Consider the following 27,361-nt stretch of genomic DNA (forward strand, 5'->3'; position numbering starts at 1 on the left):
ATACTTGGTCCCAGTCATCTATGTCTGAAGCATGTGGCTTAGCTTGTAACACACACACATACACACTTGGTCCCAGTCATCTATGTCTGAAGCATGTGGCTTAGTTTGTGACACACACACACATACTTGGTCCCAGTCATCTATGTCTGAAGCATGTGGCTTAGCTTGTAACACACACACACACATACTTGGTCCCAGTCATCTAACTCCAGTTCCAGGGGACCCAATATCCTTTTCTGACCTCTGTGGCACCAGGCATGATCATAACAGTCATACACATTAATATAAAAAAGTTAGCTGAGGCCGGCAGTGGTGGCGCACGCCTTTGATCCCAGCACTCAGGAAACTGAAGCAGGAGGATCTCTGGGTTAAAGGTCAGCCTGGCCTATGTGAATCAGTGTCTGTCTGTCTGTCTGTCTGTCTGTCTGTCTGTCTCTCTTTCTCTCTCACATGCATACACATACACACAAAATAAAGAAAAAACCCACAGTTACACACATGAAATAAATCTAAAACATTTAAAAAATAATTCAGATATCAAATAGATAAAGTTCAACAGGCTTGTTTTTTTTGTATGCTGTGCTTCAGTCCCTAGGGTCACCCCAGGGATGGGAGCTGAGTGCTGACCAGCCTAATGGGTATATTTCTTGAAAGGTCACCTGGAGGACTCTGGATAGTCAAGGGAATAGGCCCGGTCCTCCTACGGGGAGTGGGGTTCTTAGTTTTTGGCTCCTCGGTTTGCTCACGTGTAATGAGGATTATAGCGGACTCACCTTGAAATATTAAGGCTGAAGCCAGTTAGTGTCCCATGGAGTAAGAGAGTTTCTGGATTGTTACCGGCATGTCCTGTCTTTCTCACTTCCTTCTCTAAACCAAAATAAGTGGGGAGAAGCCACAGCTGCTACCTGACTTTGTTCTCAGAGGGGAGCTTTCGGGTATGTAGGTGATCGTGTGCCCAGGCGGGACTTTCAGAGAGCAGGGCCTTCGCAGAGCCTGTGAGGACCTGGTCATCAAGGTGGCTGTCCGTGCTCCTTTAAGGGTGGCTGTGTTGTACATGGGCATCCCTTTGTAGCTGCTCACTCTAGGTGAATCGTAGCCTCCCTAGCTCAGGAGCTGTGCCTGGTGCTAAGGACCCTGAGGTGAACAAGACACAGGTTCCAGGCCTCATAGGGTTCACAGAAAAGAGCCATGACAGGATGGTGTGCCATGAACAGTGGACTAACTAGCATTTAGTGATAACAGGGGTTCCTGAGTACAGTGCTGGCCTGGGCCGTCATAGAGCCAACAGCCCAGGCTCTCTAACAAGAGTCTTTCAAAAAGTAAACAAAGAGGCCAGGATTGGTAGAATATGCCTTTAACTCCAGGACTTGAGAAGCTGGAGGCTCTCTGTGAATTCCAGGCCAGCCAGGCTATGTAGTAATACCTTGTCTCAAACAACATAAAACAAAGCCCCCCCAAAAAAACAATGGTGTAGGAGAGGTAGTTCAGTGGTTGATCACTTATTTTGGGTTTAGTGGGTTTTTGTTTTGTTTTGTTTTGTTTTGTTTTGAGACAAGGTCTCTCTGTGTAGCCCTGGCTGTCGTGCAATTTGCTCGGGAGGCCAGGTTGACCTCAAATGTGGAGAGTTCTGCTTCCCCCCGAGTGCTGGGATTAAAGGCACGTGCCACTTTACGTGCTGATTTTTGCAGAAGACTTGGTTGGCTTCAGCTCCTAGCACATAGTGGCTAACAACTGCCCAAAAGTTCTGTTCCAGGGAATCTGACATGCTCTTGTCCTGAGCACATGTGGTACACATGCATATACTCTGGTGCACACACACACACATAAATAGGGCTGGAAAGATGGTTCAGTCAGTATAAGCACTTGCTGGTATTTCAATGCTGGGGTTAGATTTCCAGCACCCACATGGTGGTTGGAAGTCTTCCTGTGGATCTGATGTTCTTTTCTCTTCTGGTCTCTGCAGATACCATGTAGGGCACAGATACATATGCAAGCTAAACATTAAAGTTCAAAGTCTCTTCTGAGGTTCATCTAGTCACTTGCCTCTAATCTCCTATAAAATCAAAATTAAAAAGCAGATCACATACCTCCAACATCACAGGATAGACATTACTACTCCAGAATGTCATAGTGAAGAAGTACTACACACACACATAAACTTTTTCTTAAACATTTTTATGTCTGTAGGTGCCTTCAAGTTTTCATTGCTGTGAAGAGACACCATGACCAAGTCAACTCTTATAAAGGACAAACATTTAATTGAGGCTGGCTTACAGCTTCTGAGGTTTAGTCCTTTATCATCAAGGCAGGAAGTATGGTGATAGAAAGGAATTAAGAGTTCCTTATCATCAAGGCAGGAAGCATGGTGATAGAAAGGAGTTAAGAGTTCTATGTCGCCGGGCGGTGGTGGCGCACGCCTTTAATCCCAGCACTTGGGAGGCAGAGGCAGGCAGATTTCTGAGTTCGAGGCCAGCCTGGTCTACAGAGTGAGTTCCAGGACAGCCAGGGATACACAGAGAAACCTGTCTCAAAAAACAAAAAAAACAAAAGAGTTCTATGTCTTGCTCCAACTGCAGCCAGGAGAGGACTGTCTCCAAGGCAGCTAGGAGGAAGGTCTCAAAGGCCACCCTTACAGTGATATACTTCAACAAGGCCACACCTTCTAATAGTTGCCACTCCCTGGGCCTAGCACATTCAAACCACTACATTCCACTCCCTGGCCCCATAGGATTGTTAAAACATGAGTCTATGGGGGCCATGCCTAGCCGTAGCATAATGCAAAATACATTAGTCCAACTTCAAAAGTCCCATAGTTTAGAACAGTCTCAACAATGTTGAAAGTTCAAAGTCTCTTCTGAGATTCATCCAGTCACTTACCTCTAATCCCTATAAAATCAAAATTAAAAAGCAGATCACATACCTCCAACATCACAGGATAGACATTACTACTCCAACTGTCATAGTGAGGAAATACTGGACTGAAGCAAGACAAAAAAAAAAAAAAAAAAAAACCAGCTGGGCAAACTCTGCATCTCCATGTCTGATGTCAAAGCGGTCTTCAGATCTCTAACTCCTTTCATCTTTGTGGACTGCAAAAAACTACTTTCTCTTTGGCTGGTTCCAGTCCCTGTTAGCAGCTTTCCTCAGAAGGTATCCTCATGGCTCTGGCATCTTGAACATCTTGGGGTCTCCAAGGCAACTTCAATTTGGCAGCTGTGTGTTCCAATGTTTAGGATGCATACAGGATCTTCTGGGCTTCTCCAAAGGGCTTGGGTCACTTCTCCAATTCTGCTCTCTGTAGCATTCTGGTCTTTGGCTGACTCCACTTTACTGCTGCTGCTGTTCTTGTGATCATCCCATGATACTGGCATCTCCAATACACTGGGGTCTTCTGCTGCAACTAGGCTTCACCAATAGCCTCTCATAGGCTCTCTTCATGGTGCCAAGCCTCAACTCCTTTGCATGACCCCTTCAGCCCTCGGCCGTCAATTGGTGAGGCTGCACCTTCACCAATGGCCTTCCATGGCCTCTCACAGTGCCGAGCCTCAGCTGCTCTCCATGACCTCTTCATGCCTTCAAAACCAGTACCCCTGGGTGACTCTTACACATTACCAAGTCCAGCCACAGCACAAGGTACAACCCTGGCTGCCTCTGGAATACAGCTTCTTTCTGCTTTCAGAAAACACTTCCCAGAAGATTTCTCCTCGGTGATGCTGTTTTCTTCCTAACTTCTTAGCTCCAGCTAACCAGCCATCAATTGCCCCAGTAGTCCCTTCTACTCTTGACTCTAAAGCCAGAGCCATGTGGCCAAAGCTGTTGAGTTCTGTGGCTTGCTGGAGCTAGAACATTGGCACCCCCCCACCCCTTTTTTTGAAAATATTTATTTTATGTGAGTACACTGTTGCTGTCTTCAGACACACCAGAAGAGGGCATCAGATCCCATTACTGATGATTGTGAGCCACCATGTGGTTGCTCTTCCAGGACCTCTGGAAGAGCAGTCAGTGCTCTTAACTGCTGAGCCATCTCTCCAGCCTGGCCCTTATTCTATTAACCAGTTTTCTGTTTTCCAACTCCTTCACTGTCTAAGTTCGGCTGTCCTGGAACTTGCTCTGTGGATTGACCTTGGAATCTGAATGGCTCTGTCTCCTGAATGCTGGGTAAAGCCATGCCTGGACTTAAGCTTTTCTTTACTTGGAACTTGCTGTGTACCAGGCTGACCTTGAACTCAGAAATCTGCTTGCCCCTGTCTCCCGAGATTAAAGGTGTGTACTACTATGCCTGGACCTCAGCTTTTCATCATAGATCTTATCAAGTTGAAAACAGAATAGCCATCACAATCCATCCCTTGTCAATTTGACACATAATCCAATCTCCTTATGTTCAAAACAATAACGAGGTCATAATGATATGTAACATGATGTAACTCTCCCTCAGACAACTGCAAATGCATTAAGTTTAGCGGGATCTTGCCTTGAGGTTACCATTCCCTTAATTCCATTTCATATCCTTGAACACAGGATTTAGCTTCATTGCACTTCCTGGTGCCCCTTTACTCTTTGAACCATGCATTTTGTATTTTTCCTTTCTAAGCTTGCTCTACACTTGATCAAAACACTCTTCAAGATAGAAAATCAGAGGACAAAGTCTGTGCTGGGCATTTCAGAGACTTCCTTTGTTAATACAATTAATTGAAATTCCCTTTACCTTAGTCTCAGGTAGACTCTTCAGACGAGGGCAAAGAGGAACATTCTTTACTAAAACATAAGAATGATCTTTAGGGTTCAAATCACCCTCAGCACCAATGCCTTCTATATTCCTATTAGCGTGGCCCATTATGTCCCACTTAAAGCATTTTGTGGCTTTCCAAACCCGAAGTCCTAAAATTCACATTCCTCCAAACAAAAGCTTGGTCAGGCCTATCACAGCAATACCCCAGTCCCTGGTACAAACTTCTTTCTTAGTTGGGGTTTTACTGCTGTGAACAGGCACCATGACCAAGGCAACTCTTATAAGGACAACATTTAATTGTAGCTGGCTTACAGGTTGAGAGGTTCAGTCCATTATCATCAAGGTGGGAGCATGGCAGTGTCCAGGCAGGCATGGTGCAGGAGGAGCTGAGAGTTCCACATCTTGATCCAACTGTAGCCAGGAGGAAGGCTCTCAAAGCCCACCCCCCAGTGACACACTTCTTCCAACAAGGCCCCACCTCCTAATAATGCCACTCCTTGGGCCAAGCATATACAAACCACTACAGTGGGTGTTTTACCTGCATGTATATCTGTGCGGTATATATATATACCTCATCCCCACAGGCCAGAAGAGGGTGTTGGATCTCCTGAGACTGGAGTTAAGAGTTGTGAGCGGCCATGTGGGTGCTGGGAACCAAAACCAAATCTTCTAGATATGCAGCCAGTACTCTTAAATCAAATTTTTTAAATTTTAAATAAAACATATAATCTGAAAAGGCAGATTGTCATGAGTCTTGGAGGAAGAATGTCCAAGGTGGGCCTTTTTTAGGAAGTGACTGGCCGATGAGGTTAGGAAGACTCAGTGGGATGATATGTTGGGGTAGGGCAAGTGCAAAGGCCCTGTGGCAGGAGGAAACTTGGTCTGTGCTGCCCAGAGAGGGAGGGAAGAGAGAGAAAGGTCTGGAGTCTAGATTTTATTCTGAGTAGTAACAAGCCACCAAGGAATTTTAAGCAAGGGGATGACAGTATGTTTTTTGGGAGGAGGATGTTTCTCTGTAGCCTTGGCTGTCTCACTCGAGACCAGGCTGAGTGAGACCATAGAGATGGGGAGAGGGGATCGAGCTGGTGCCTTCTCTCTTGGGAGAGGTTGATGAGAAATGCGCAGGAGCTTGAGCTCCAGTCGCCTCCAGCTCTGCTGTTTCTCACGCTGTGGTCGTGGGGAAGGGTCTGATTGTCCCAGGCTTTAGTCAGGGGGCTGAGGTGAGAACAGAAGGATGGCCTGGTGATGTGGGCACATCATAGTGCTTGTCCTGTGATGCTGCTGACAGTGCCTCGTCCTGTCCCTTACCTCTGCAGATCCTCTGGACTTTCTCCATCTACCTGGAGTCAGTGGCTATCTTGCCACAGTTGTTCATGGTGAGCAAGACGGGTGAGGCAGAGACCATCACCAGCCATTACCTGTTTGCACTGGGTGTCTACCGTACACTCTATCTCTTCAACTGGATCTGGCGCTACCACTTCGAGGGCTTCTTTGACCTCATCGCCATTGTTGCTGGCCTGGTCCAGACCGTCCTCTACTGCGATTTCTTCTACCTCTATATCACCAAAGGTAGCTGGGATGCAGGGCTGGCTGAAAGCGGTCTGCTCTCTCCCCATTCCTGTATTCCATGGGCCCCGGGGTCTGTTTATTCCTAAATATTACTTCTGGGATGGGGCTTCTGGGGTTCCACCATCCCCATGTAGACGCCAAACCCTGCCGCTCTGAGGCTCCAGTTTTGATTCTCAGGCTGAGTTACCACAAGTGGAGAACAGGCAAAGCAGGGACTCTTGCTCAGTGAGGTTCATTAATCATCACTGTATGAACTTTTGAGTATGTTTTGTGTCTAGGGCTCAGCTGTAGTGGAAAAGGTAGTTGAGGCCCTCTCCTCCTGAGATCCTACTGAGGAAGATGGCACATGAATCGTATGGGAAGGCTCTAGCCATGAAAGGATCACTGACTGGGTGAAGGCAGGCATGCATTCTTGGAGTGATGAGTTACAAGGTGGGCCCTGCCTTAACCAGGGCCTGTGGGCATCTTAAAGTGATGTTTAAGCAAAAATCTAAAGACCAGGAATCAGTATGTGAAGGAAAGAGGCAATAAGGCCACGTCTGTTATCCCTTGGAACCTAATGCAGGATTGTGTTGAGCTTCAGGCTAGCCTAAGCATCACAAAAACATAGAGTCTGGGACAATCAAGACAAGAGCTTGGAGGTCAGGTTGTTCTCGGGCCCAAGAATGAAGGCTTGGAATGTTGAAAGGGGTAGATGGTTATTGTCTAGTCAACCCTGCTAGTCTGTCTGCCCCTTTCTGTAGTGATCCAGGTTTCTAGTTACCACTACTGAAAACAAAGCATGCTCGAGGCCTCCTCTGCTCAAGCCTTATGACAGAGTCATGATTCTAGTTCCACCCCTGGTTGATCTAGACTCAACCTAGTAGTTCAGGATGCAGAGTTCTGGGGGTTCCCTCTCCTTGTACAGCGGACCTTGCTCAGGGTGGGAGGTGCCCCTCTGTAGGGTGGAAGGTAAGGCCCACCTTGTCTCTCTCTCCACAGTCCTAAAGGGGAAGAAGCTGAGCTTGCCGGCATAACCCTGGCCTCACCAGCCTTCTCCGAGGCAGGGCAGGAGGCAGAGGAAGGCTGCTGGAGACCAAGAGCCTTCTTATTCAGAGTTGACTTTGTAAAGAGCTCACCTCTCCTGGTTCTCCACCCCTCCAGCTGGGTTTTGGGGTCCATGGAAGACCCCTCTCCTGGGGAGTTCAGGACCTGAGCTGTTTGTAGCCTTTTGCCTTTTAGAGAAGAAAAACAAAAAACAAATCTTTCCACTATTTAGTTTTTGATTCTGATGACTTTTTTCTCTTCTACCTGGCCCTGATTTTTTATAAACTGTGTTTCGAGTGTTCTCTGGATCAGGGCCAGGGGAGGCTGACTCCCTTCTCCAAGATCCCGCCCCAGCCCCATGGTTGCCAAACACTACGTCTGCCAATGTCTGCCTGCCCACCTTGGCTGTGACCACGATGCTCCCTACAAGATCCTGAACTGGTGGTAAGAAGAAAGTTAAGGAGGGTCTCATAATTTTTCACCCCCAGAATTTGTTAGCTTTTTGTGTGTGGGGGAGGGTAGGGTAGGGTTGTTCCGTTTTTGATAAATTAGGGGAAGCTATGGGTTTAGGCAAGGGAAAGAGGTTGGCTGACCCAGGTGGTGACCCAGACTACACTCTAACACCATGTTTTTGTACAGAATTTGATGGCTGATTCTTTGTTCTCTTGAAATAAACCAAGAAAAACTGTCCTTCTTGTTGCTATTCCCTGCCTGTTTTGGTTTGTTCTGGGCCTGTTCTACTTTTGCATCATGGACCTTCTAGGGGTAGTCAACAATCTGGATGGAGCAGGAAAGTGAGAAATGGGTCCCAGGGCTCTCTCGTAGACGCTGATGCCTTGGGGGTCTGCAGGGAAGAGGTTGGGAAAATCGGATTCTTTGTTTAGTATAGAAACTTATCTGATGACTGTCCAGACCTAACTACCACAGGGGACCTTGAAGACCAGTGCATATCCTAGCCCGTGGATGGGACAGCCCCCATCCATTCCCCAGTTGGCATTTACAAAAAATTGTTTTATGTGTATGAGTATGTATGTATAGTATTTGTATGCCTGGTGCCTGCAGAGGCCAGGAATGGGTGTCAGATTCCCAGGAACTGAAGTTAAGATAGTTGTGAGCTGCTATGTAGGTGCTGGGAATTGAACTCAGGTCCTCTGCAAGAACAGCCAGTGAGTGCTCTTAACGGCTGGGACACCTATCCAGCCATACTCCAAACCTGGCATTTTGATACTGTCTAATAAAAATGAAACAAAAGGTTGCTAACTTTTGAAAACTAGATCTTTATACTACAGTCTGGATTTCTGTCCCCTTTAAAAGAAGTCAGACAGTTCAGCAGTGGTGGCTGTCATTCAGACGGCAGCAGAGGGTTGAGGCTGAGTCGATGGGACACCTGCATTCGCCACGTTGCTAGTTCTTGCCCTTGAGCTGTTAATGTTTATTATTGGGCTGATACTGAGTGTGATTTTGTTTATAGAGTTAAAAAGCAAATGAAAGCTGAGCGTGCACTCGAGAGGCAGAGGCAGGCAGATCTCTAGAGCCAGCCTGGTCTACAAAGTGAGTTCCAGAACAGCCAGGGCTACACACACACATACACTGTCTCAAAAAACCGAAACAGAACAAAACCAACCAAACAAACAAACAAAAAACCAAAACTAAAAACAAAAAAAACTACAAATGATGGGCTCCATGCCTGGCGCTTTCCGACTTCCTCTCTCTGCCTGGCTCTTGTCAGTGTCAGGAGAGTTTTTCGTTTGTTACAGTGCTGAGGATGAAATTCTGGGACTTGTATGCATCCTAGGCAAGGGGTCCTTCATTGAGCTCTGCCCCAGCCAGCATCTGGATTTTGATCCTTGGTCCCAACTTCTATTTGTCCTTTGAGAACTTCCCAGTTCTTAGCTGTATCTGATTCCAGTTCTTTGGACAAGCTCGGGGACTGGGCCTGACTTTTCCGGAGGACGTGCTATGCCTCCACAGCACACGGATGCTCTCACTTGGCCCTCAGCCCCACTTCATAAATGAGAAAAGTGAGGCAGAGGAGGATAAGCTGCAAAGATGGGGGTGAGGCTTGCTCCTGGACTTCCGGCTCTAGAGCCCTGGTGTTTAACTACCTTGTGTGTGGTGTTTTAGTGGTCCTTCTGTTTAGAAGTTTTACCCAAAAAGTCTGGTAGAACACAAGTGCATGATGTTGGAAGGTCCCTGACTGCTTGTCCCTGAGATGCCTCTTTGAATATTTTTTTTTTTTCCGAGACAGGGTTTCTCTGAGTAGCCCTGGCTGTCCTGGAACTCACTCGGTAGACCAGGCTAGCCTCAAACTCAGAAATCCTCCTGCCTCTGCCTCCCAAGTGCTGGGATTAAAGGCGTGCGCCACCACCACCTGGCTGAATATGGTTTAAGAACCAATCCATCTAGCAGAAACCACATTAAACATTGAAGACCTTCCACTCCTGGCGGCATAGAAGACTCAGGCCCATTTCCCAGGGCACAGGGCCTCTGTCACTCCCCTATCTTCTCCAATCTTGGGCCAATGCTGTGTGGTTTCTGTGCCTGACATAGGAAGCCCTCACAAAGGACATGCTGGAGCCTAAATCTGACCTCTTATCCTGTATCTCTGTCTAGTTTATAACCGCTCTGCAGGTCCTGCCAACCCTTGTGCAGGTTTGACTGTGTGTGTGTCAGGGTCTCATGGATCCTAGGCTGGCCTCCAATCCCTATGTCTTGAACTTGAACTTATGGTCCTCCTGCCTCTGTCCAGAGAGACTGGACTATAGATGTGCATGACCGAATCTGGTTTATGTGATGCTAGAGATTAGATGGACCCAGGGACCTGTGCATGCTGAGCAAGGACTCTACCAACAGAGTTACAGCCCTCACTCTCTACTTTAAAAAAGTCTGTCACCCACTGATTTCACATACAAAAACCAAACCAAGTTCAAAAACAACAAAAAAGATGTTTAGTTGTTTTAGAAGGATCAAGAGAGGTACTTCCAGTCGGCTGTTCATCCATGACACTTGACATGGCCGCCCAAAGTGAGCCGTGTTGTGAGGTGAGGCGCACCGTGAGTTTTAATACTTAGCTTAAATGGATGTAAATGCTGCGTGGCAACTTCCAGTTTCAGCTGGAATGGTGGCACCTGCCTGTAATCCCAGTATTGAGGCTGGGGCTAGTAAGTTCCAGGCCAGTCTGAGCTACACAATGAGATCTTGTTTTACAAAGAAAAAAAGGAAAGTTGAATTTTCATATTGATTATTCATTGAAACAGTAACACATTGGATATATTAAGTTAAATGAAATATCTTAAAAATTAACTTGTTTTCTTTTCTCAATGAAGCCTTGAGATCGTTTCTGTGTCCTCAACCCCATGGCTGGCTGGTAGGTAAAGGTCATCTCTCTGGTACAAGGTGTCACCTGCCTGATCCCTCCTAGCAGGTCTATGGCCTGGTGACCCTGGCGGGGGGTGTCTAGAGTAGAAACACTTGCCTGTTTCCCAGGATAGCCTTTAATGTGTCTGAAGACCCAGGTCTCTCCTGCATCCGTCTCACTTATGGACTCCATGCCCTGACTCAGCCTTTACACACATTGCTATTGACTGCCTTCATCTCTGGGGTAAAGAGCTTGGACTGCTGCGCCAGTGCTGTACGCTTTCTCACTGGTACTCTGAGGAGAATGCCTTTTCTCCCTCAGTCTCAGCCTCAGCTGTAGCATGATCTCATTGTGCCCTTGTGCCTCCTCTTCAAGACCAATGTGGGCTCAAGGTGCAGGGAACATGGCAGGGAACATCTCAGCAGGGTAATGGTGCTTGGGGGTAGCACAGAAACGTACCTGTTGCAATGGTCTCCCTCCTTCTCCTGCCACTCAAGGGATGAGAGAGGAACAGACAGGACAGGGTTGTTCAGAAACCCCGCAGAGGGGCTATTTACTCATGTGTATAGGCTGTTTAGCTGTCTGGCATCATAACCAGGCGTGGGGCCTTTGGAGTAGTCGTGTAGGGGGACAGGGCTGAGCTGGTGTAACTCAGACTGTTGGGGCCTGTGATGGGAGGGTTAGCGGGGCTAGTGGTGGATGATGGGGAGAGGGTGTTCAGCACCACACTACCCTCCTCCAGGGAGCGCTTGTAGGGGACTGGAGCCTCGTCTCGGAGGTCCTGGAAGGCTAGGTAGGCCTGGAGTATCTGTGGGCAGGAAAGGGCAGGATTTAAGTTGGCTAGGATGGGAAGGGAGGCCCCCAGGCCAGGCTGGAGGATGCAGTGGATTACTGTCTGCTCACTGCCCAGAGGTGCCCAGGATGGGGATGCCTGAGGAAGGCAGGCTTAGAGATGGCAGCAGAGGCCTGGGGAGAGTCCTGGCCCTAGTTACTAGATGTACAGCCCTCCCAGCCCACCCTGGAGTGGGGCCACGGCTTGTCCTCACCCAGACTGGGACGGAGAAGAAAGAAAAGGCAATGGCTGCCTTGGCGCTGCTGTTCCCCACGAGGAAGTGCTTGGACTTCGAATGCTCCCACTGGCTGGCTAGGAAGCAGAAGGCCACAAACCAGACACCTGCCCAGAGGACTGGAGGGGTAAGGAAAGAAGAGACCTGGAAGAGCATGCTGGAGCAGGGGCGAGCTGTGCTGGGGTGGGCTGGAGAGTCCTGGGACACACCGTGGTGCTAACCCAAATCCCCAAAACCCAACTTTTGGAGTGGAGCCCCCATATCTAATATGGCAACACCCACTCAGCCTCAACTTCTTCAGCATCACAATCATATCAGAGCGGAACCCAGTTCCCTGTGGGCCAGCCGCGTCTGATGTGCTCAGGAGCTGTGTGTGAGGGGCCCTGCACCCAGAGGACAGCAGGCTCCCACTGCAGAGGTTCTCTGACACAAGCAGCCTCTGGCCTTCTGTGCTAGGAGTGGCTCCTGGGAGGGGCAGAGAGGCAGTGTGAAGAGGGCCTGAGGGCCTGGGTATAAAGAATGGTCTTAGAGGTCTGGAGAGATGGCTCTGTGGTTAAGAACACTGACTGCTGGCAGGGCAGTGGTGGCGCACGCCTTTAATCCCAGCACTTGGGAGGCAGAGGAAGGCGGATTTCTGAGTTCGAGGCCAGCCTGGTCTACAGAGTGAGTTCCAGGACAGCCAGGGCTACACAGAGAAACCCTGTCTCAAACAAACAAACAAACAAAAACACTGGCTGCTCTTCTGTCCTGAGTTCAATTCCCAGCAACCACATAGTGTGGCTCACAATCATCTATAATGGGACCTGATGCCCTCTTCTGGTATGCAGGTGTATATGCAGACAGAGCACTCATACATAAAATAAATAAATCTTAAAAAAATTAAAAAATTAAAAAAATTAATTAAAAAAATTAAGAATGGGCTTAGTGCTTTCTATATGCCAAGCTTTCTAGACAGTGGGGCATGGTTATGGAGGCTGTGCTGTGCTCTGAAACATAGGATTGCCATTCTCAAGAAAGCAGCGGCTCAGTCACGTGACCACCTCTGCCTCAGTTTTTCTTATGGAATGAGAAGATGGGCAGGACTTACCCCTAGGGCTCTTCTCAGAGCTGAGGAGAGGAGGCACATAACTTGATCTGTGCCTAACCCTGGGAAGTGCCCAGCCGGTGTCCATGTGACTACAGGCACCCGGAACTCAGTTCACACTCAGAATCCCTGCAGGGCAGTCTTCATTCTAGCTTTCACTGAGGGCCCTTCATCAAATTCCATCAAAAGCCACACAGTGGGCTTTTCAGGCTATGTGTAATGGGCTGTGGAGGTGAATGTGAGGGGAAAGCCACTTTGGCTAGAGGCAGAGGGGACTGGAAGGGACAAGGACTAGCAGATGCCTCTGGGAGGAGCCATATAGTCAGACTCTCACAGTGGGAGGACCATCAGGCATAGGTTTTGTGGATGGCCCAGGACTGTGAGCTGTAGGCGCTGGGGAGGAGCCTGAGAGGAACAGAGCTCTGCATGGTCCCTTGGAACTCACCAGCCAGAATGAAGTCCAAGAGCTGGAAGGCTGTCTTAAAGCGGGTGCCTACGATGCGGCTCTCATGAGCATCTACAGCAAGGAAGACCAAGCAGCTGAGAAAGGACAGGAAGCCAGCTCCTACTGCAAAGCTACAGGCCACATGGTTGCTGTTGAGGATGCAGCGGAGCTGAGGAGACTCTGTTCTGTTCTGGTAACCATCAGTTAGTAGAGAGGAAAAGATGACCAGGGAAAAGACCTGTGAACCACAACAGACAGGGTAGACCTCAGTGCCCCTCCAAGATGTCCTTCCCTTTGGTTGGACACCCTGGGAACAGGCCATTCTGCAGCTGCCCTTCCTGTCCCAGCCTCGGAGCCCTGTCTCTGCCTTTGGCCTCATCCTTTCCCTACTGCCACCCCAGTCTCCTCCCTGCTCTTCTTGACCATGGATCCTCAAGGCTCCCAGTTCCCCAGGACAGTCCTTGCCCGTCACTGTGGCCTCTGAAGCTCTCTCGCTAACTTAATCTCTGTCCACTCATCCTTGCTTTGCTCCAGACTTTCCTGCCATCACTCTTACTCAGGGCATGAAAGCTAATAAGAGGTACCCCACACCCTGCTTTCCTGGCTCTTCTGTGTCCCCCCTCCTCTCCCTTCCTGGCTCACAAACCCAAAACTCCACCCAAACGCTGTACTCTGTGTTCAGCTCCAATTCATTTAAAAATTTCTTTTAAAACATTTTTTTTTTTTGAGACAGGGTTTCTTTGTGTAGCCCTGGGTGTCCTAGAACTCTCTTTGTAGACCAGGCTGGCCAAGAACTCAGAGATCTGCTTGCCTCTGCCTCTTGAATGTTAGGAATAAAAGCATGTGCCACCACCTCACCACCTGACTCATTTCTTATATTTTAAATTTATTCAATATATATGGGTATTTTGTCTACATGTATGTCTGTGCACTAACTACACACTTGCAGTGTCCATGGGGGGACAGGAGTTACAGATGGTTTATGGGCTACTCTATGGGTACTGGAAATTGAACCTGGTACCTCTGGAAGAGCAGTCAGTGCTCTCAACAGCTGAGCCATCTCTCCAGTCCCCATTACTGTTTATTTGTTTTATTTTTTGTTTATAAAGACAGGAATTCTCTGTTTTGTCTGTCCTGGAATTCACTCTGTAGACCAGGCTGGCCTCAAACTTATAGAACCACCTGCCTCTGTCTCTTGAGTGCTGGAATCATAGGTGTGCACCACTATTGCCTGACATTCTGGCCCCCGTTTTATTTTTTATTTTTATTTTTATATTTTTTTGGTTTTTTGAGACAGGGTTTCTCTGTGTAGCCCTGGCTGTCCTGGAACTCAGAAATCCTCCTGCCTCTGCCTCCCAAGTGCTGGGATTAAAGGCATGCGCCACCACCGCCTGGCCTGGCCCCCGTTTTAAAAAGATTTTTAATTACCCATGTTTGTACAAGTCTATGCTGTGTGTGCGCATGTGCGTGTGTAAGGCAGAGGAAGGGAGCGCACTGGATTGCTTGGAGCTAGAGTTAACAGGTTGTGAGCCGGGCGCTGGGCACCAAGTTCATGTTCTCTGCAAGAGCGGCAGGCAGTCTTAGCTGGCAAGCCATCTCTCCAGCTCCCTCCTCCTCAATGCACTTTTTAAAAATAAATGTTTGAAATAGTCAAAATATACAGGAAAACGTGCAAAGACAAAACAAAGATGCAGTACTGATTACAGAATTAAAGTGCCAACATTTGCTTTCTTACGTCACAGGATTTCACAAGCAGCCCTGGCTGACCCTGAGCTCACAGTCATCTTCCTGCCTCAGCCTCCGAAGTTCTGGAATTATAAGCATAGGATGCTCCATCTAGTTTTTGCTTTAGAATTCCTAAATAAGCAATACAGCACTGCCCTGGTAAGTCCCCCCAATCTGTGCACCTGCTTTCTGTGACGTCGGCCTAAAACCACACTGCAACAGAAGACACTTTTCTGGCAATATGAGACACAGAGGATGAAGAACTGGATGAATTTATCAGCTAGTAAGCAGCAGAGCCTTGACTTGGACTCTGCCTCAAGCTTGATCCCACTTTGAGAATAGTGGTTCCTACCAGCACAAATCTGTGAAAGGCTGATGACCTCACACTGCAGTGAGACAAGCCCTAAGTTAGGCATAGAAGGAGCCCATGTGAGTCTACTGGATAGAGTGGAGAGGTTCAGGGACTTTCTACGTGGATGTTACAGAGTGAGAAGGGTTGAGTAGTGGGACTATAGTTTGGAGGGCTGTGAGCAGGGCAGGGCAGGATCAGCTCTCAGTGTGGAAACAGCCTTCAAGTAGTGTAGAATTGGCTGGAGGGGTAAGTCTTCGGACAAGGGCTGAACTTTGGGTGGAAGCCAAAGTTCTGGGGCTGAATTTTGGAAGTAATAAATTGAGATCTGGACCTTAAAGGAGTTTTGGAGGGTATGGTGCGCACCTATATCCCATGGTTCTCGACTTTCCTGGTGCTGTGACCTTTAATACAGCTCCCCATATTGGAGCCCCAACCATAAAATTATTCTCATTTTTACTTCATAACTGTAATTTTGCTACTGTACTGGATGGTAACATAAATATTTGGCAAGCAGGATATCTGATATGTGACCTCTGTGAAAGGGTTGTTCAACCCCCAAAGGGGTCATGACCCACAGATTGAGGATCTGCACTCAGAAAGAGGACACAGGAGACAGGAGACAGCCTTAGTTAGCTACATATCCAGTTCCAGGACAGCTTGGGCTTTATGAGACTCTGTCTCAAGAAACAGAAAAAGGAGCACATGCTGGAGTCAGAGGTCAGAGCTGGCTCCTTTGGGGATAAGAGGGCTTGAGATGTTCAGTGAGGTGAAGCTGGCATGTAGGTGAGATCTAGCCCTCAAAGACCTCAACAGCTTTAAGAAGATGTGAAAGTTAAAATGTGGGTGCTTAGAGTTTTACTTGAGTCCCCTGGAAGAGCAAGAGCCATCTCTCTAGCCCCTCATTTGAACCCTCATGCATTGAGGAGTTCTAAGAAGACAGCCAGGACCAGACCCAAGGATAGAGAGGTCCTCTGGGGTCATGTGGCCAGTGGACTGGCTAAGGGGTAAGGGTGAGGCAGAAGTTCACAGAACAGGTTGGTAGGGAGATCAGAGCCCTGAGCAATTCAGAGACATTTTGGATGTAAAACTGGATCCGGTGATTGATGGGATTGTACTATAAGCAATGAAATTGTGCAGAAAGAAAAGTGAACACTTTGATAAAATTTGAACCTCTGGGGATAGGCTCTGCAGGAGTCTGTGTATATCTGCACACACAAGTGCAAGTAAGGCCTCAGCAAATGAGTGTGAAGAATAACTCTGGCCCCTTGGTCTTTTCACATCTTTTGGTACCGGGTATGAGGTGAAAGACTGACCTTAATATACCTTGCCTTTGTCTTGTCCCTCCCTCCCTCTCCTTTGCAGTAATTGCTTTATAAGCACAGTAACTGGTCTCTTTTCTTGCCAAGAACTTTATGGCTAAACCCATGAAGAAAGGCTGTAAGACAGTCTGGGACAGGCAGTTCTCAACCTGTGGGTCACATATCAGATATCCTACATATCAGATATTTGCATTAAAATTCATAACAGCAAATTTACAGTTATGAAATAGCAATGGAAATAATTTTATGGTTGGGGTCACCACAACACAAGGAACTGTATTAAAGGGTTGCAGCCTTAGGAAGGGTGACAACCACTGGTCAGGGAGTGAACGATTCAATCTTGAGGAAGTACCTTACATGGCTCATGCCAGGACAAGACTAGTCGAGGAGGCACCTCAGTCATTTCTCAGCTCATATCCCTTCCACCTGAGCGTCCTCCCTGGAACTGTGCACCACTCCACAAAGGGAGTGTTATGAATTCACTTCTACTTTTGATAATTCTACATCACAGAGCAGTAGAAAAGGCCCCATGTGTCTGATTCAGCCAAGCTGTGTGGGCTTGAACAAGTCACTCACACCTTGGAACCTTAGTTTCTCAGTGGGGGCTCAGGCCTAGTGCTCAGGACAATGAAGGTTCTCAGAACTCACCTAGGAGGAAGAAGTAGTTAATGTTAACTACCCTAGAGTGGGGTTTAAGCCCAGTCCTCCTGACTTCCGGCCCCAGGGGCTGTTTGTCTGTGGTAAACCCTGGGGCACTGGAATGTGGGGAAGGCCATCAGTTGTCTGGGGGTCCTATTTCTTTGAAGCCTGTGTCCAGTCTCTTTTCTGCACCTTCCCTGGCTTGTCTCCAGGGAGAGAGCAAAGATTCATGAGTTAAGGCACCGGTTGGCAGGCGGCTGGAGTACATGAACACCAGCTGCCCAGAGATGCCCACTAAGGAACCAGGCCAGGGGAAGGAAGAGGACGGTGGAAGAGGGAGATGGCAGCATGGGCAAAATCTGTGACCATAAGGTCTGGCATGGCTGGCTGCCTCTCCCTCAGCTTGCACTGGGCCACACCACCTGGGCTCCCAGCTCCCCTGTCCTTGCCTCTGCTTCCCAGGCACTGTTTCCAGTGAGTGGATCTGAGTTTGATTCCTTCATCAAATGAGTCACCTTGACAAACCAATCAACCTCTAGGAGTCTCAGATTCTCCTGGGATTATACAAATATGTCCTTGTCATAGGTTGTGGTGAGGACAGAAGGCACCAGAGACTGGTGTGTGGCAGTCATAATTCCTTTCTCACAAGGAAGAGAGACAGTGTGGCACCAGTCCCAGCCATGCCAGGTTCCTCCAACCCTCTCTTCCCTCACAGTCGAGAGTTATTCCAGGGACAATGCTTGCTATTTAAGGAGAGCTCGGCACATGCCAGCCCCCAATAATCAGTCTATGTACTGCCTTGTTTCATCTTCACAGCAGTCCTGCCCAGGAGGCAGTATTAGGACTCTCTGGGTCCAGAGGAGGACACAAAGGTTCAGAGAAGATGTTTCAGGTCACACAGGTATAGTCTGACCATGTAAACTACTGAGCCAAAGGGGCATCTCTGGGAATGAAAGGTGCTGCTGCTGCTGGTGGTGGTTATGCCGGAGACAGCACAGCCAATAGGGTAGTATGTCCCTCTAATGGATACATGGCTAGGCTACACCTCAAAGCCAGTCCTGTCTGGTCTCTGTTCCAGAGGACAGAGAGAAGACACTCTCTGAGTTTTACCCATGGAGGAGGAGATGATCACTGACTTCCTAGAGACTGTCCCTGAAGAACCAGGTCAGAGGGTTGCTCTTGCTCCCACAACCCTATCCGATCTGTCATCGCCTCAGTTGTCAGTTCTGTCTAGGGGTAACAACACAACTAGCACAGGCTGGCTGAGCATGGTGGCTCATACCAGTACCCAGGGAGGCTGAAGCAGGAGGACCATTGTGAATTCAAGGCTAGCTTGGGCTAGGCTACAAATTAAGACCCTGTCTGGAACAACAAAGACAAGCAAAAGACACCCCAGATATCAAACGGTGTGTGTGGGCAGGAACTCGAGAGATGGTTCAGTGGTTAAGAGAGTTTACTGTGTGTGGTGGTTTGAATGATAATGATCCCCACAGGCTCATGTGTTTGATTGTTTTGTTTGTTTGTTTGTTTGAGACAAGGTCTCTCTAATTTACTTTTGGTTGTTTTGAAGCTTGCTATATAGACCAGGCTGGCCTCGAACTCAGGCAGATCCTTCTACCTCTGCCTCTATAGTGCTAGGATTGAAGGTGTGTGCCACCACACATTGGCCAAGCTCATGCTTGGTCCTCAGTTGGTGAAACTGTTTGGTAAAGATTAGGAGATGTGGCCTTTTGGGGGAGGTGTGTCACTAGAGGTGAACTTTGAGGTTTCAAGTGCCTATGCCATTCCAGTTTGCTCTCTCTTCTCTCTCCCTCCCCCGCCCCCTCTCTCTGGCTCTAACTTGCAGATAAGACGTAAGCTCTCAGCCTCTGCTCCAGCGCCATGCTTGCCTGCCTGCTGCCTTGCTCCCTGCCATGATGGTCATGGATTCCCCGTTTAAAACTACAAGCAAGCCCCCAATTAAATGCCTTCGTCTCTGAGTTGCCTTGGTGATGGTATCTTTTCACAGCAATAGAAAGTAACTAAGACCCACAGCAGGTTGCTCACAAGTGGCTCCAACTCTGGTTGCAGGTGACCTGATCTCTGGCTTCCACCAGCACCTACATGCATGAGGTGCACACACTCACATACACATACTTTAAAAATCTTTAAAAGGAGAAAGAAGCAGTGTAGGTCGAAGCCCATAGACACATAGCTCCTGTACTGATGTTCAGAGAGGGGCAGTGGCTGGTTCCCTCCCAAGGTTACACAGCATGAGTGGGCTGAATGAGGACTTTGCTCTCAGTGTCCAGGTTCCTTGGGAGTATGGTAGTGATGAGAGGACACACAGAGAGTATTGGCATCACACCTGGCACAGTGACTACATCTGGTGCCTGGGCCCAGTGCATACTGTTTTCCCAGATCTATGATTTTTTAAAAACAGGTCTCAGAACCTGTTTTCCCTCCCCCACCTGAGAATTAGAAAATGGATGGATCCTAGTATCTCCTAGAACTGAGTGGCACTGCCCTCTTCCCTGTGTTAATTTTAGTGGATGCTGTTCAATGGAACTTCCTGGCGTGATGAAGTGTCCTGAATCTATGCTGTCCAGCTGGAGAGTCACAAGGCACCTGTGGCAACTAAGCACCCGAAATATGACCACCATGACTGCAGAATAGCCCATCTGAATTCAGTGAGTTGGAACTGGAGTAGCTCCTGGAGCTTGTGGCTACCCCACTGGACAAGCAGTCTTCAAACAGTGAGGCCGTTTAGCAAAACCATGAGCTTTGTAGGGGGAGGAGGCTTTACTTTTCTTCTCCTTTTGTTTTTGTTTTTTGAGACAGGGTTTCTCTGTGTAGCCCTGGCTGTCCTGGAACTCACGCTGTAGACCAGGCTGGCCTCGAACTCAGAAATCCGCCTGCCTCTGCCTCCCAAGTGCTGGGATTAAAGGTGTGGGCCACCACTGCCCGGCTTTTCTTCTCCTTTGAAGGGTTCTTTTTTCACTTGTTTTTTTAACATTGTAACCAAGGCTGGCCTCAAACCTGTGACAATTCTCCTACCTCAGTCTTTCATGTGCTGGTGTTACAGACTGTGCCCGGGTTTGAGGATGACTTGGGCACAATCTTGTGATGACTTGGTTGATGCTGACAATGGCTAGTGACCAGATGCTCAGTAAAAGGTAGCTTCAGTTTTGGGCTCCTGTCTGCTTGTCTCCCTGTCTGACCACACTGACCCCTCCCCCTGCTCCTGGGTGTCTCCTGTGTCGTGACCCCTAGGGTCTCACCCCTCCGAAGATCCTTGAGATGCTCTTTGGTCTCCTCAGAAAGCGCACAGTCTCACTGTCTGCCAGGTCCTGCAGGCTTTCAGGGAGGTGCATAGCGTCTGCTCTTCTTTGGGTGTTCTGGGAGGTAGGGGCAGGGGTGTTGGGTGCTGCTTTCTGGGCACCACTGCCTGTGTGCCTCAGACCCACCACAGGGCTCAGCTGCTGCAAGAAAACAGGAATGGGAGTGTCAGAGTCCAAGTGCTGGGAGTGGGGAGTACTGGCCCAGGCTTGGGTGGGGGTGGATGGGCTGAAGGGCTGTTAGGGCCCCGAGGGAATGGGGTGAAGGGGCTGGCTGCTCCAGTTTTCAGTTGTGAGGAACATAGGGTGACAAGCTGCTGGGTGGTCCTAGGTGCTGGAGGTAAGAGATGGTAGGGCATGTGGGAGGGTCTGGAAGTGGGAGCACAGCTGAAAGGTTGATTCGGGTCCCAGGAGTTAGAAATGTAGGCTGAAGGGCTATCAGAGAGGTCTCAGGTGTCGATTAGGGGATCAGAGGGTTCTTGAGGGCCCTGGATTTTGGAAATCCAGGATGAGGGTGATAAGAGGTGGCAGGTCTGCTGGGCCCTCAGAGTGGGGGCATGAGACAGTGGGGTTAGGGACCCCAGGACATGGGACGCTAGTGAGGGGGCTGTAGACTGGTCCTTGAGGGAATGTAGCTACCCCTAGGTATAGAAGACCACGAAGAGCCCAGGAATATTTGAGGTGTTCCTTAACTTGGGTAATTTTCCGTAGCACGAGTCTTGTTTAGGCTTCAGCTCTGTCTCAGGATGACATACTGTCTCAGACTGAAGCCTCGGAAATCAGCGGCCACTCAGTATGAGAGTCGGGGTAACCTTCTTAGACTAGGGGCTTCCCTTCTAAGGACGTGGGGGCAGAAGTGCTGCCCAGAGGGACGCTGGCTGAAGAGAGCCACCTATTTTCCGAGGGCCGAGGACCAGCACTCGTCACGGGGAGACAGACTCTTCTGTTTGCCTGCTTCCTCTTCTGCTCCCGGGAGCCACCTCTAGCCTCCTTTTGGTTCCTCTTTTTCCCGCCTTTTCTATTCTCTACAGGTGATTGGCTGCGGTCAAGTCCCACCCCTTTCCTTGCCTCCTATCCGAACTGACCAGAGAAAGGGCGTGGTCTCGGTAGACGTTGGGCGGGTCGCCGTTGGCCCGGCGCGCGCGAGGGCCGGACCCAGCTCCAAACAGCGGACCCGGAGACAGTCTTCGGCGCATGCGAATTACCAAAAAAGAAAAAAAAACAAAAAAAACAAAACCCGGACTAGCGGTGAGGCATGCGCAGTTACGATAAAAGCTATTAAAAAATGGTTTCAAAAGCCCAGGCTCTGCGCATGCGTCTTACTGCTTGCTAAAGCCAATCCTCTGGGCCCAGGACCTCTTACTGCACATGCGCAGGCTCAATGACAGTCATGCGTTGGCTAAGGTGAGGGCTGGGTGGGGGATTGCATGGCCCTGGAAGGACGGCCCAGCACCCGCTATCAGCTTTTCCTAATTTTTTTTTTAACACTCCTGAGATCCACCTTGTTGTTTAAGCTTCTCAGAGACCATTTGTACCGCTACAGGGTCCCTGGGCCTGCAAGATACTCCAAACTACGACCTCTGACTCTACTCTGGAGCCAACCTAAATGTGCAGTGTAGAAAGAAACGGAAAAGGATTAGAAGAAGGGAGACTGGGTAGACACTGTCCCAGAAGGGAAGGGTGTGTGGAGGTAATACCTCCAAATTGACCTCTGACGTCCCCTTCATATGCTTATGTTTAGGCTCTGGGAAAAGGGGCAGGCCATGTTGCACGTGACCTGGGGGTCCAAGGCCCGAGTATGGTCCCTGGTGCCTGCTCTCCTCGGGACTTCCCGGGCTCTGTCGTCCCTGGAGAACAGGATGGGGGTGTACCGCAAGATGTGGAACCCCAAGGAGCCCTGCGACTGGGCACAGCAGTACCGCGAGCGCTTCATTCCATTCTCCAAGGAGCAGCTGCTCCGCCTCCTGATACAGGTACCGCCCATCAGTGGTCTAAGAACCTAGGGACTACAGTTTCCAGCCGACCTCGAGGCTGCACTACTTTACCTGCTTTTGAGGACTGTTCTAGCGCCTCCTGGGAGTTGTAGTTTCTGGTTCCTTAGGCGTTCCTAGTGGGTGCAAGAAAGTTGGACTGCAGGGGCTAGAAAGAGCTCCAAGATGAGATGCCTAATGAGCTCTGGACTTGAGCTTCTTCTGTTACCTCATCCCTTGTCTGTTCCATAGCTGAGCTCTTATCCCACGATCATTGAAGGAAGATAATCATTAATATAATAGTTATTTATTGAACGCCTGCTGTGAATAACAAGTCCTGTGCTAGATTTTATATACATCTGCATACATCTGAGCATAAACAATCTCAGCAAAAAATTTCCCTAGTGGCTGGAGAGATGGCTCAGCGGTTAAGAGCACTGACTGCTCTTCCAGAGGTCCTGAGTTCAATTCCCAGCATGGTGGCTCACTACCATCTGTAATGGGACCCAATGCCCTCTTCCGGTGTGTCTGAAGACTGCTACAGTGTACTCATAAATAAAAATATTTTTAAAAAAATTTCCTTGAGTTAGTCTGAGAAGACGGCTTAGCAGTTAGGAGCATTTGTTACTTTTGCAGAGGACCCAGGATCTGTTTCTGGCACCCACATGATAACGCATTACCACCCACAGTTCTGATTCCAGGGGATCCAGTACCCTCTTCTGACCTCTCCGGGCACTAGGCACACATGTACTGCACATATGTGCAATCAACACACACATATGTGATAAGTGAAATTCTCCCTGGAGACAGATGGGCCCATCATGACCCTCAGAAATTACTTCACTGAACCTCAGTTTCCCATTTTGAAAAACTGAGGTTCTAATTCCATACGTCCCTTCCCTTCTCTGGAGGATGGTGTTCTGATAAGGAAGAGCAGCTGCCACAGACGACACATTCTGTGGATGTGCAGTTAGCAGCCAAGCAGGTGCTGAGCCTCTGGATCCTGAAGACTTCTCCTTTCCCTGTGCTATGCTGGGTCTGTACAATTGACCAAATCAATTTTTAAATACAAATTTAAAAGCCCAGAATTCTCATCCTGTACGTGGGTTGCCATGAAAGTGTTCCTCCGGAGGAAGAGGAGAGAGGCCTAACTGGGTTTTCTTTCTGGGTGCCAGGAGTTCCACTCCAGCCCAGCAGAGAAAGCAGCTTTGGAGGCCTTCTCAGCACATGTGGACTTCTGTACCCTGTTTCACTACCATCAGCTCCTGGCCAGGCTGCAGGTGAGGATGGCTCTTCAGTCTTGTTATGCATGTTTGCTCATTGTCTGTTTAGTATGTTGTGACTGATACCTGCTTGGAGCCTGGCTCTGTTTTAAGTTCCGAGGACTCTACCATGGCCAAACCAGATACAGTCATACTCTCATGGAGCTGGCATGGGGATGGTGGGGAGATAGGAACTAAAATGAATGTGAGATATGTCTGTCTGGGGGACCTGCAGGGAGAAGGGACTGGCGTGTCCTGAATTCACAGAGACCCATACACTTCTGCCTCCTCCGTGCTGCGATTGGGTGTGCACCAGTGTGTGCCTGGAGGATGGCGGTTATTTGAGTGCTTGTTGGACACCAGAGGAGGGAGACTGGAAGGCTCAGATCTGTAGTGAAGGAGAAGCTTTGGAAGGATCTTGACACTGAGACTGTCGAGGGAAGCAGTGTTGTTTCAGACTAGGACATTGTAACACAAAGGCTGTCTGTTGGGTGTTTTACACGCTAGTGTTTATCCTCAGGGACATCAGGCTTTAGTCTGAGCTCAGAGTGTGCACGATCTGGGGTCTGATGAGGGTTGCTTCCTCATTCAGAGTGGTTGCTCTCAGCCTTGTCCTCACATGTGGGAGGACTGAGCAAGAGCTCTGAGGTTTCTGATAAGGAAGTTGATCTCCACAAGGGCTCTGTCTGTCTTCAGCTAACTCTAACCTGTTAACATCACATCTTGGCATGGAGGCTTTATTCTAGCCCCTTCCATAGACTGGACAGACACTGAGTGGTCTAGGCACGGCCATAGGTTACAGTGACAGTGACGGCCATCTGAAGTAGTTAGGGCTGCAGGTAACTAGATGCTCACCATGAAGGGTATCCCTAGGTTAGGGTTTCTTCTTACCAGCTGCTGAGGGGTTGAACCCTGTTGAAATGTATAAGGTTGTGACCCCTCAGACTTCGGAGCTGGCTCCACACACCACCCTCTCACTGCCCTCCCTGCCTTGCCTTGAACAGTAACAACCCTTCAGAGCCCTGTGTGCACTCAGTGTCCAGCAGCCTGCTGTGCTGCTGCCAGCCCCATGTAAAGATGGAGAGAGTCAGCTCCACAGTTATCCTCTGACTGCTGCGATATGGTACCTGTGTGTCCCCTTCATCATATACAAACACAGTATTACGTAGAGGCTTTGTAGGGCCTTGCAGGTATATGCTCCTGTTTCCCAAGAGCACTGGCAACCTTGGCAGGGTTTTGTTTATTTATTTATCGATGTGTGATCTCACTGGCAGACCAGGCTGGCCTCAAATCCACACATGCACAATCCTCCTGCTTCCTAACCACTAAAGGAATTTTGTAAGTAATTGGCAGATCTGGGTATGCCCATACCTCAGTTTTCACATCTGTAAGTAAGGATCACAATGGTCCCATTTTTACATGCTTGAAACGTGTCTCTAACTTGCTTCAAGCATAACAGAAAGATGTACAGAATTTTCTCTCACTCTTTCCACCCTCTGTGGAGATTTCAAGACACTGTGCAGAGAATGGGCTGGCTGCAAGGCCCATGGGACTTGAGGGTAGCAGTGAGGTCTTGGGCCCATCCAAATAGGGAGGCCCTGAAATGGAGAGAAGGCTCAGAAGTTAAGGCTTGTTGCTCTTGAAGAGGACCTGAGTTCAGTTCCCGGCACCCACATGGTGGTTCACAACTGTCTACAACCCTGGTTCCAGGGTATCCAATGTCCTTTTCTGACTTCTGTGGGCTTATGTGGTACACATACATACATGTAGGCAAAACACTCATACTCCTAAAATAAATCTTTTTTTGTTTTTGAGACAGGCTTTCTCTGTGTAGCCCTGGCTGTCCTGGAACTCACTCTGTAGACCAGGCTAACCTCGAACTCAGAAATCCACCTGCCTCTGCCTCCTAAGTGCTGGGATTAAAGGCGTGCACCACCACCGCCCGGCCTAAAATAAATCTTAAAAAATGGAAACAAACAAGCAAAAACAAACGAGAAGCTTGTGGTGGTTTGATTTATATTGCTGGTGGGAAACAGCGATGGGAAAAGCATCCATCTGTGCTGGGGCAGCAGACACATGCGGAGGGGTAAGCAGGGAGAAGCGGGGAGAAGGAACATGGGGAGAGGGTGTCAGACCCTGTGCCATGTTTACGATTCTAGCTTGAAGCTGTCACAGGAGAACCTGGCTGATGGCAATGCATAAAGGGTACAACCCCTCTCCTCCCCTCAGCCCTGAAGGCTTCAATCCCAGCCATGCAATCTTTCAAAGTCATTATGGGCATCTGTGCGTGTGGTCTATGGCTACCTTAGCTTGAATCTTACCCTGGTCCTAGCGTCTCCCTGCTCATTGGCCTTGGACGTCTAGCCTTCCCCTCTCTCCGCCTTGGCTTAGACTCTTGTATATGGAATACCTTCTGCTGTCTGTGGTGCCTGCTCAGAGGTTGTTCTGATGCCCTGAGACCTTGTGTCCCTCAATGGTAAGCTGGGTTTCATTTCCCTTCAAGGTGTGTTACAATGTCTAGGACAAATTATACATCACACCTGGACCAGATCGGCTGGTAGCTGGGATTCTTGCTGCCCCTTCCCTTCCTCCCAGAGCCTCGGGCGTGGTTGTCAGTACAGAAGATGAGGGGGTAGGGCTGATTGTGAGGGCCTAAGGTCCTGAAGAGAGTCACACTTCATCCTAAATTCAGTGGAAAGCTCTGGGCATGGCTTTGTGGGAGAGTTGTAAGTGAGCAGAGTCGAGCAGGTAAGAAAAGTTCCCTCTCATGGAATGAGGGGGGAATCAGAGATAAGGGGTTCAGGTTGTGACCTCAGGAGTGGAGTATGGGGTGATGATAGGAAGGACTCTGCAGATGGGATATCTTGGAAGGGAAGAACGAGGAGTCTGGGAGTTACATGCTGCTCTGAGAAATGTCGGGCCGCAGTGATTTGAAGCCCATGTGAGAGCGTGACGGGGTGTAGTCAGTGCTCAGGCCTGGTTGTCCACACAGATCCTACACAAGGGGTTCGACAATGCCCCGTGGGGCCCTGGGACACAGTTCATCCCAAGGTGCTCTTCCTCCGTCCTGTGTGTCATCTGCTGGGTCTCTCTCCTTTACCTTCTCCTTAGACCCAGGATATCTCTCTCTCTCTCTCTCTCTCTCTCTCTCTCTCTCTCTCTCACACACACACACACACACACACACACACGTGCTGAGCCACGTGCCCTCACACTCAACGGGGGAGTCGAGACGAAGAGTCTACTACTGAACATCATCAGGGGCCTCACTCACTCTTCACTCATTCACTCCTCACTCACTCACTCACCCCTCACTCACCCCTCACTCACTCCTCACTCACTCCTCACTCACTCCTTACTCCTCACTCACTCACTCCTCACTCCCTCACTCCCTCACTCCCTCACTCCCTCACTCCCTCACTCCCTCACTCCCTCACTCCCTCACTCCTCACTCCCTCACTCCCTCACTCCCTCACTCCCTCACTCCCTCACTCCCTCA

At 49.1% G+C, this 27,361-nt stretch overlaps 3 protein-coding genes across 5 annotated transcripts in view; 2 read left to right on the forward strand and 1 right to left on the reverse strand.

Moving 5' to 3' along the window:
* Kdelr1 (KDEL endoplasmic reticulum protein retention receptor 1) overlaps nucleotides 1-8,014 on the forward strand; it is an 11,842-nt gene extending 3,828 nt beyond the window's left edge. Inside the window, exons 4-5 of the mRNA XM_028788889.1 lie at nucleotides 6,046-6,298; nucleotides 7,280-8,014. Of these exons, the coding sequence (XP_028644722.1) occupies nucleotides 6,046-6,298; nucleotides 7,280-7,314 (288 nt within the window). The 3' untranslated portion in view covers nucleotides 7,315-8,014. The remainder of the gene's footprint in view (nucleotides 1-6,045; nucleotides 6,299-7,279) is intronic.
* Nucleotides 8,015-10,548: 2,534 nt separating this feature from the next.
* Nucleotides 10,549-21,641, reverse strand: Syngr4 (synaptogyrin 4). 2 transcript variants are annotated; one of them, XM_028789004.1, is made up of 5 exons: nucleotides 21,523-21,641; nucleotides 20,574-20,774; nucleotides 13,279-13,516; nucleotides 11,729-11,868; nucleotides 10,549-11,490 (listed from the first exon to the last, which is right to left on the reverse strand). In XM_028789004.1, the coding sequence occupies exons 2-5, from the start codon at nucleotides 20,664-20,666 to the stop codon at nucleotides 11,257-11,259; spliced, it is 705 nt and encodes a 234-aa protein (XP_028644837.1). In that variant the 5' UTR covers nucleotides 20,667-20,774; nucleotides 21,523-21,641; the 3' UTR covers nucleotides 10,549-11,256. The 2 variants fall into 2 exon arrangements, with proteins under 2 accessions (XP_028644837.1, XP_028644838.1); XM_028789005.1 differs by lacking the exon at nucleotides 11,729-11,868 and having other exon boundaries at nucleotides 11,210-11,490.
* A 370-nt stretch (nucleotides 21,642-22,011) lies between these two features.
* Tmem143 (transmembrane protein 143) overlaps nucleotides 22,012-27,361 on the forward strand; it is a 15,963-nt gene continuing 10,613 nt past the window's right edge. Inside the window, exons 1-3 of one of the 2 annotated variants that reach the window (XM_028788906.1) lie at nucleotides 22,012-22,034; nucleotides 22,372-22,603; nucleotides 23,776-23,880. In XM_028788906.1, coding sequence (XP_028644739.1) covers nucleotides 22,012-22,034; nucleotides 22,372-22,603; nucleotides 23,776-23,880 — 360 coding nt within the window. The remainder of the gene's footprint in view (nucleotides 22,035-22,371; nucleotides 22,604-23,775; nucleotides 23,881-27,361) is intronic. The other variant, XM_028788907.1, reaches the window with a different exon arrangement.

The sequence above is a fragment of the Grammomys surdaster genome, unplaced genomic scaffold, assembly GCF_004785775.1.
Source record: "Grammomys surdaster isolate TR1022 unplaced genomic scaffold, NIH_TR_1.0 125769, whole genome shotgun sequence".
Lineage (NCBI taxonomy): Eukaryota > Metazoa > Chordata > Mammalia > Rodentia > Muridae > Grammomys > Grammomys surdaster.

What these genes read in the sequence shown, in the direction of transcription:
- Syngr4 (XM_028789004.1), bottom strand. Translation starts at nt 20,666, where the DNA reads ATGCACCTCCCTGAAAGCCTGCAGGACCTGGCAGACAGTGAGACTGTG. An exon ending in TCTCAAGGATCTTCGGAGGG is followed by an intron (nt 13,517 to 20,573) that starts GTGAGACCCTAG and finishes TGTGGTTCACAG; the next exon opens with GTCTTTTCCCTGGTCATCTT. An exon ending in TCTTCTCCGTCCCAGTCTGG is followed by an intron (nt 11,491 to 11,728) that starts GTGAGGACAAGC and finishes TCCTGCCCACAG; the next exon opens with ATACTCCAGGCCTACCTAGC.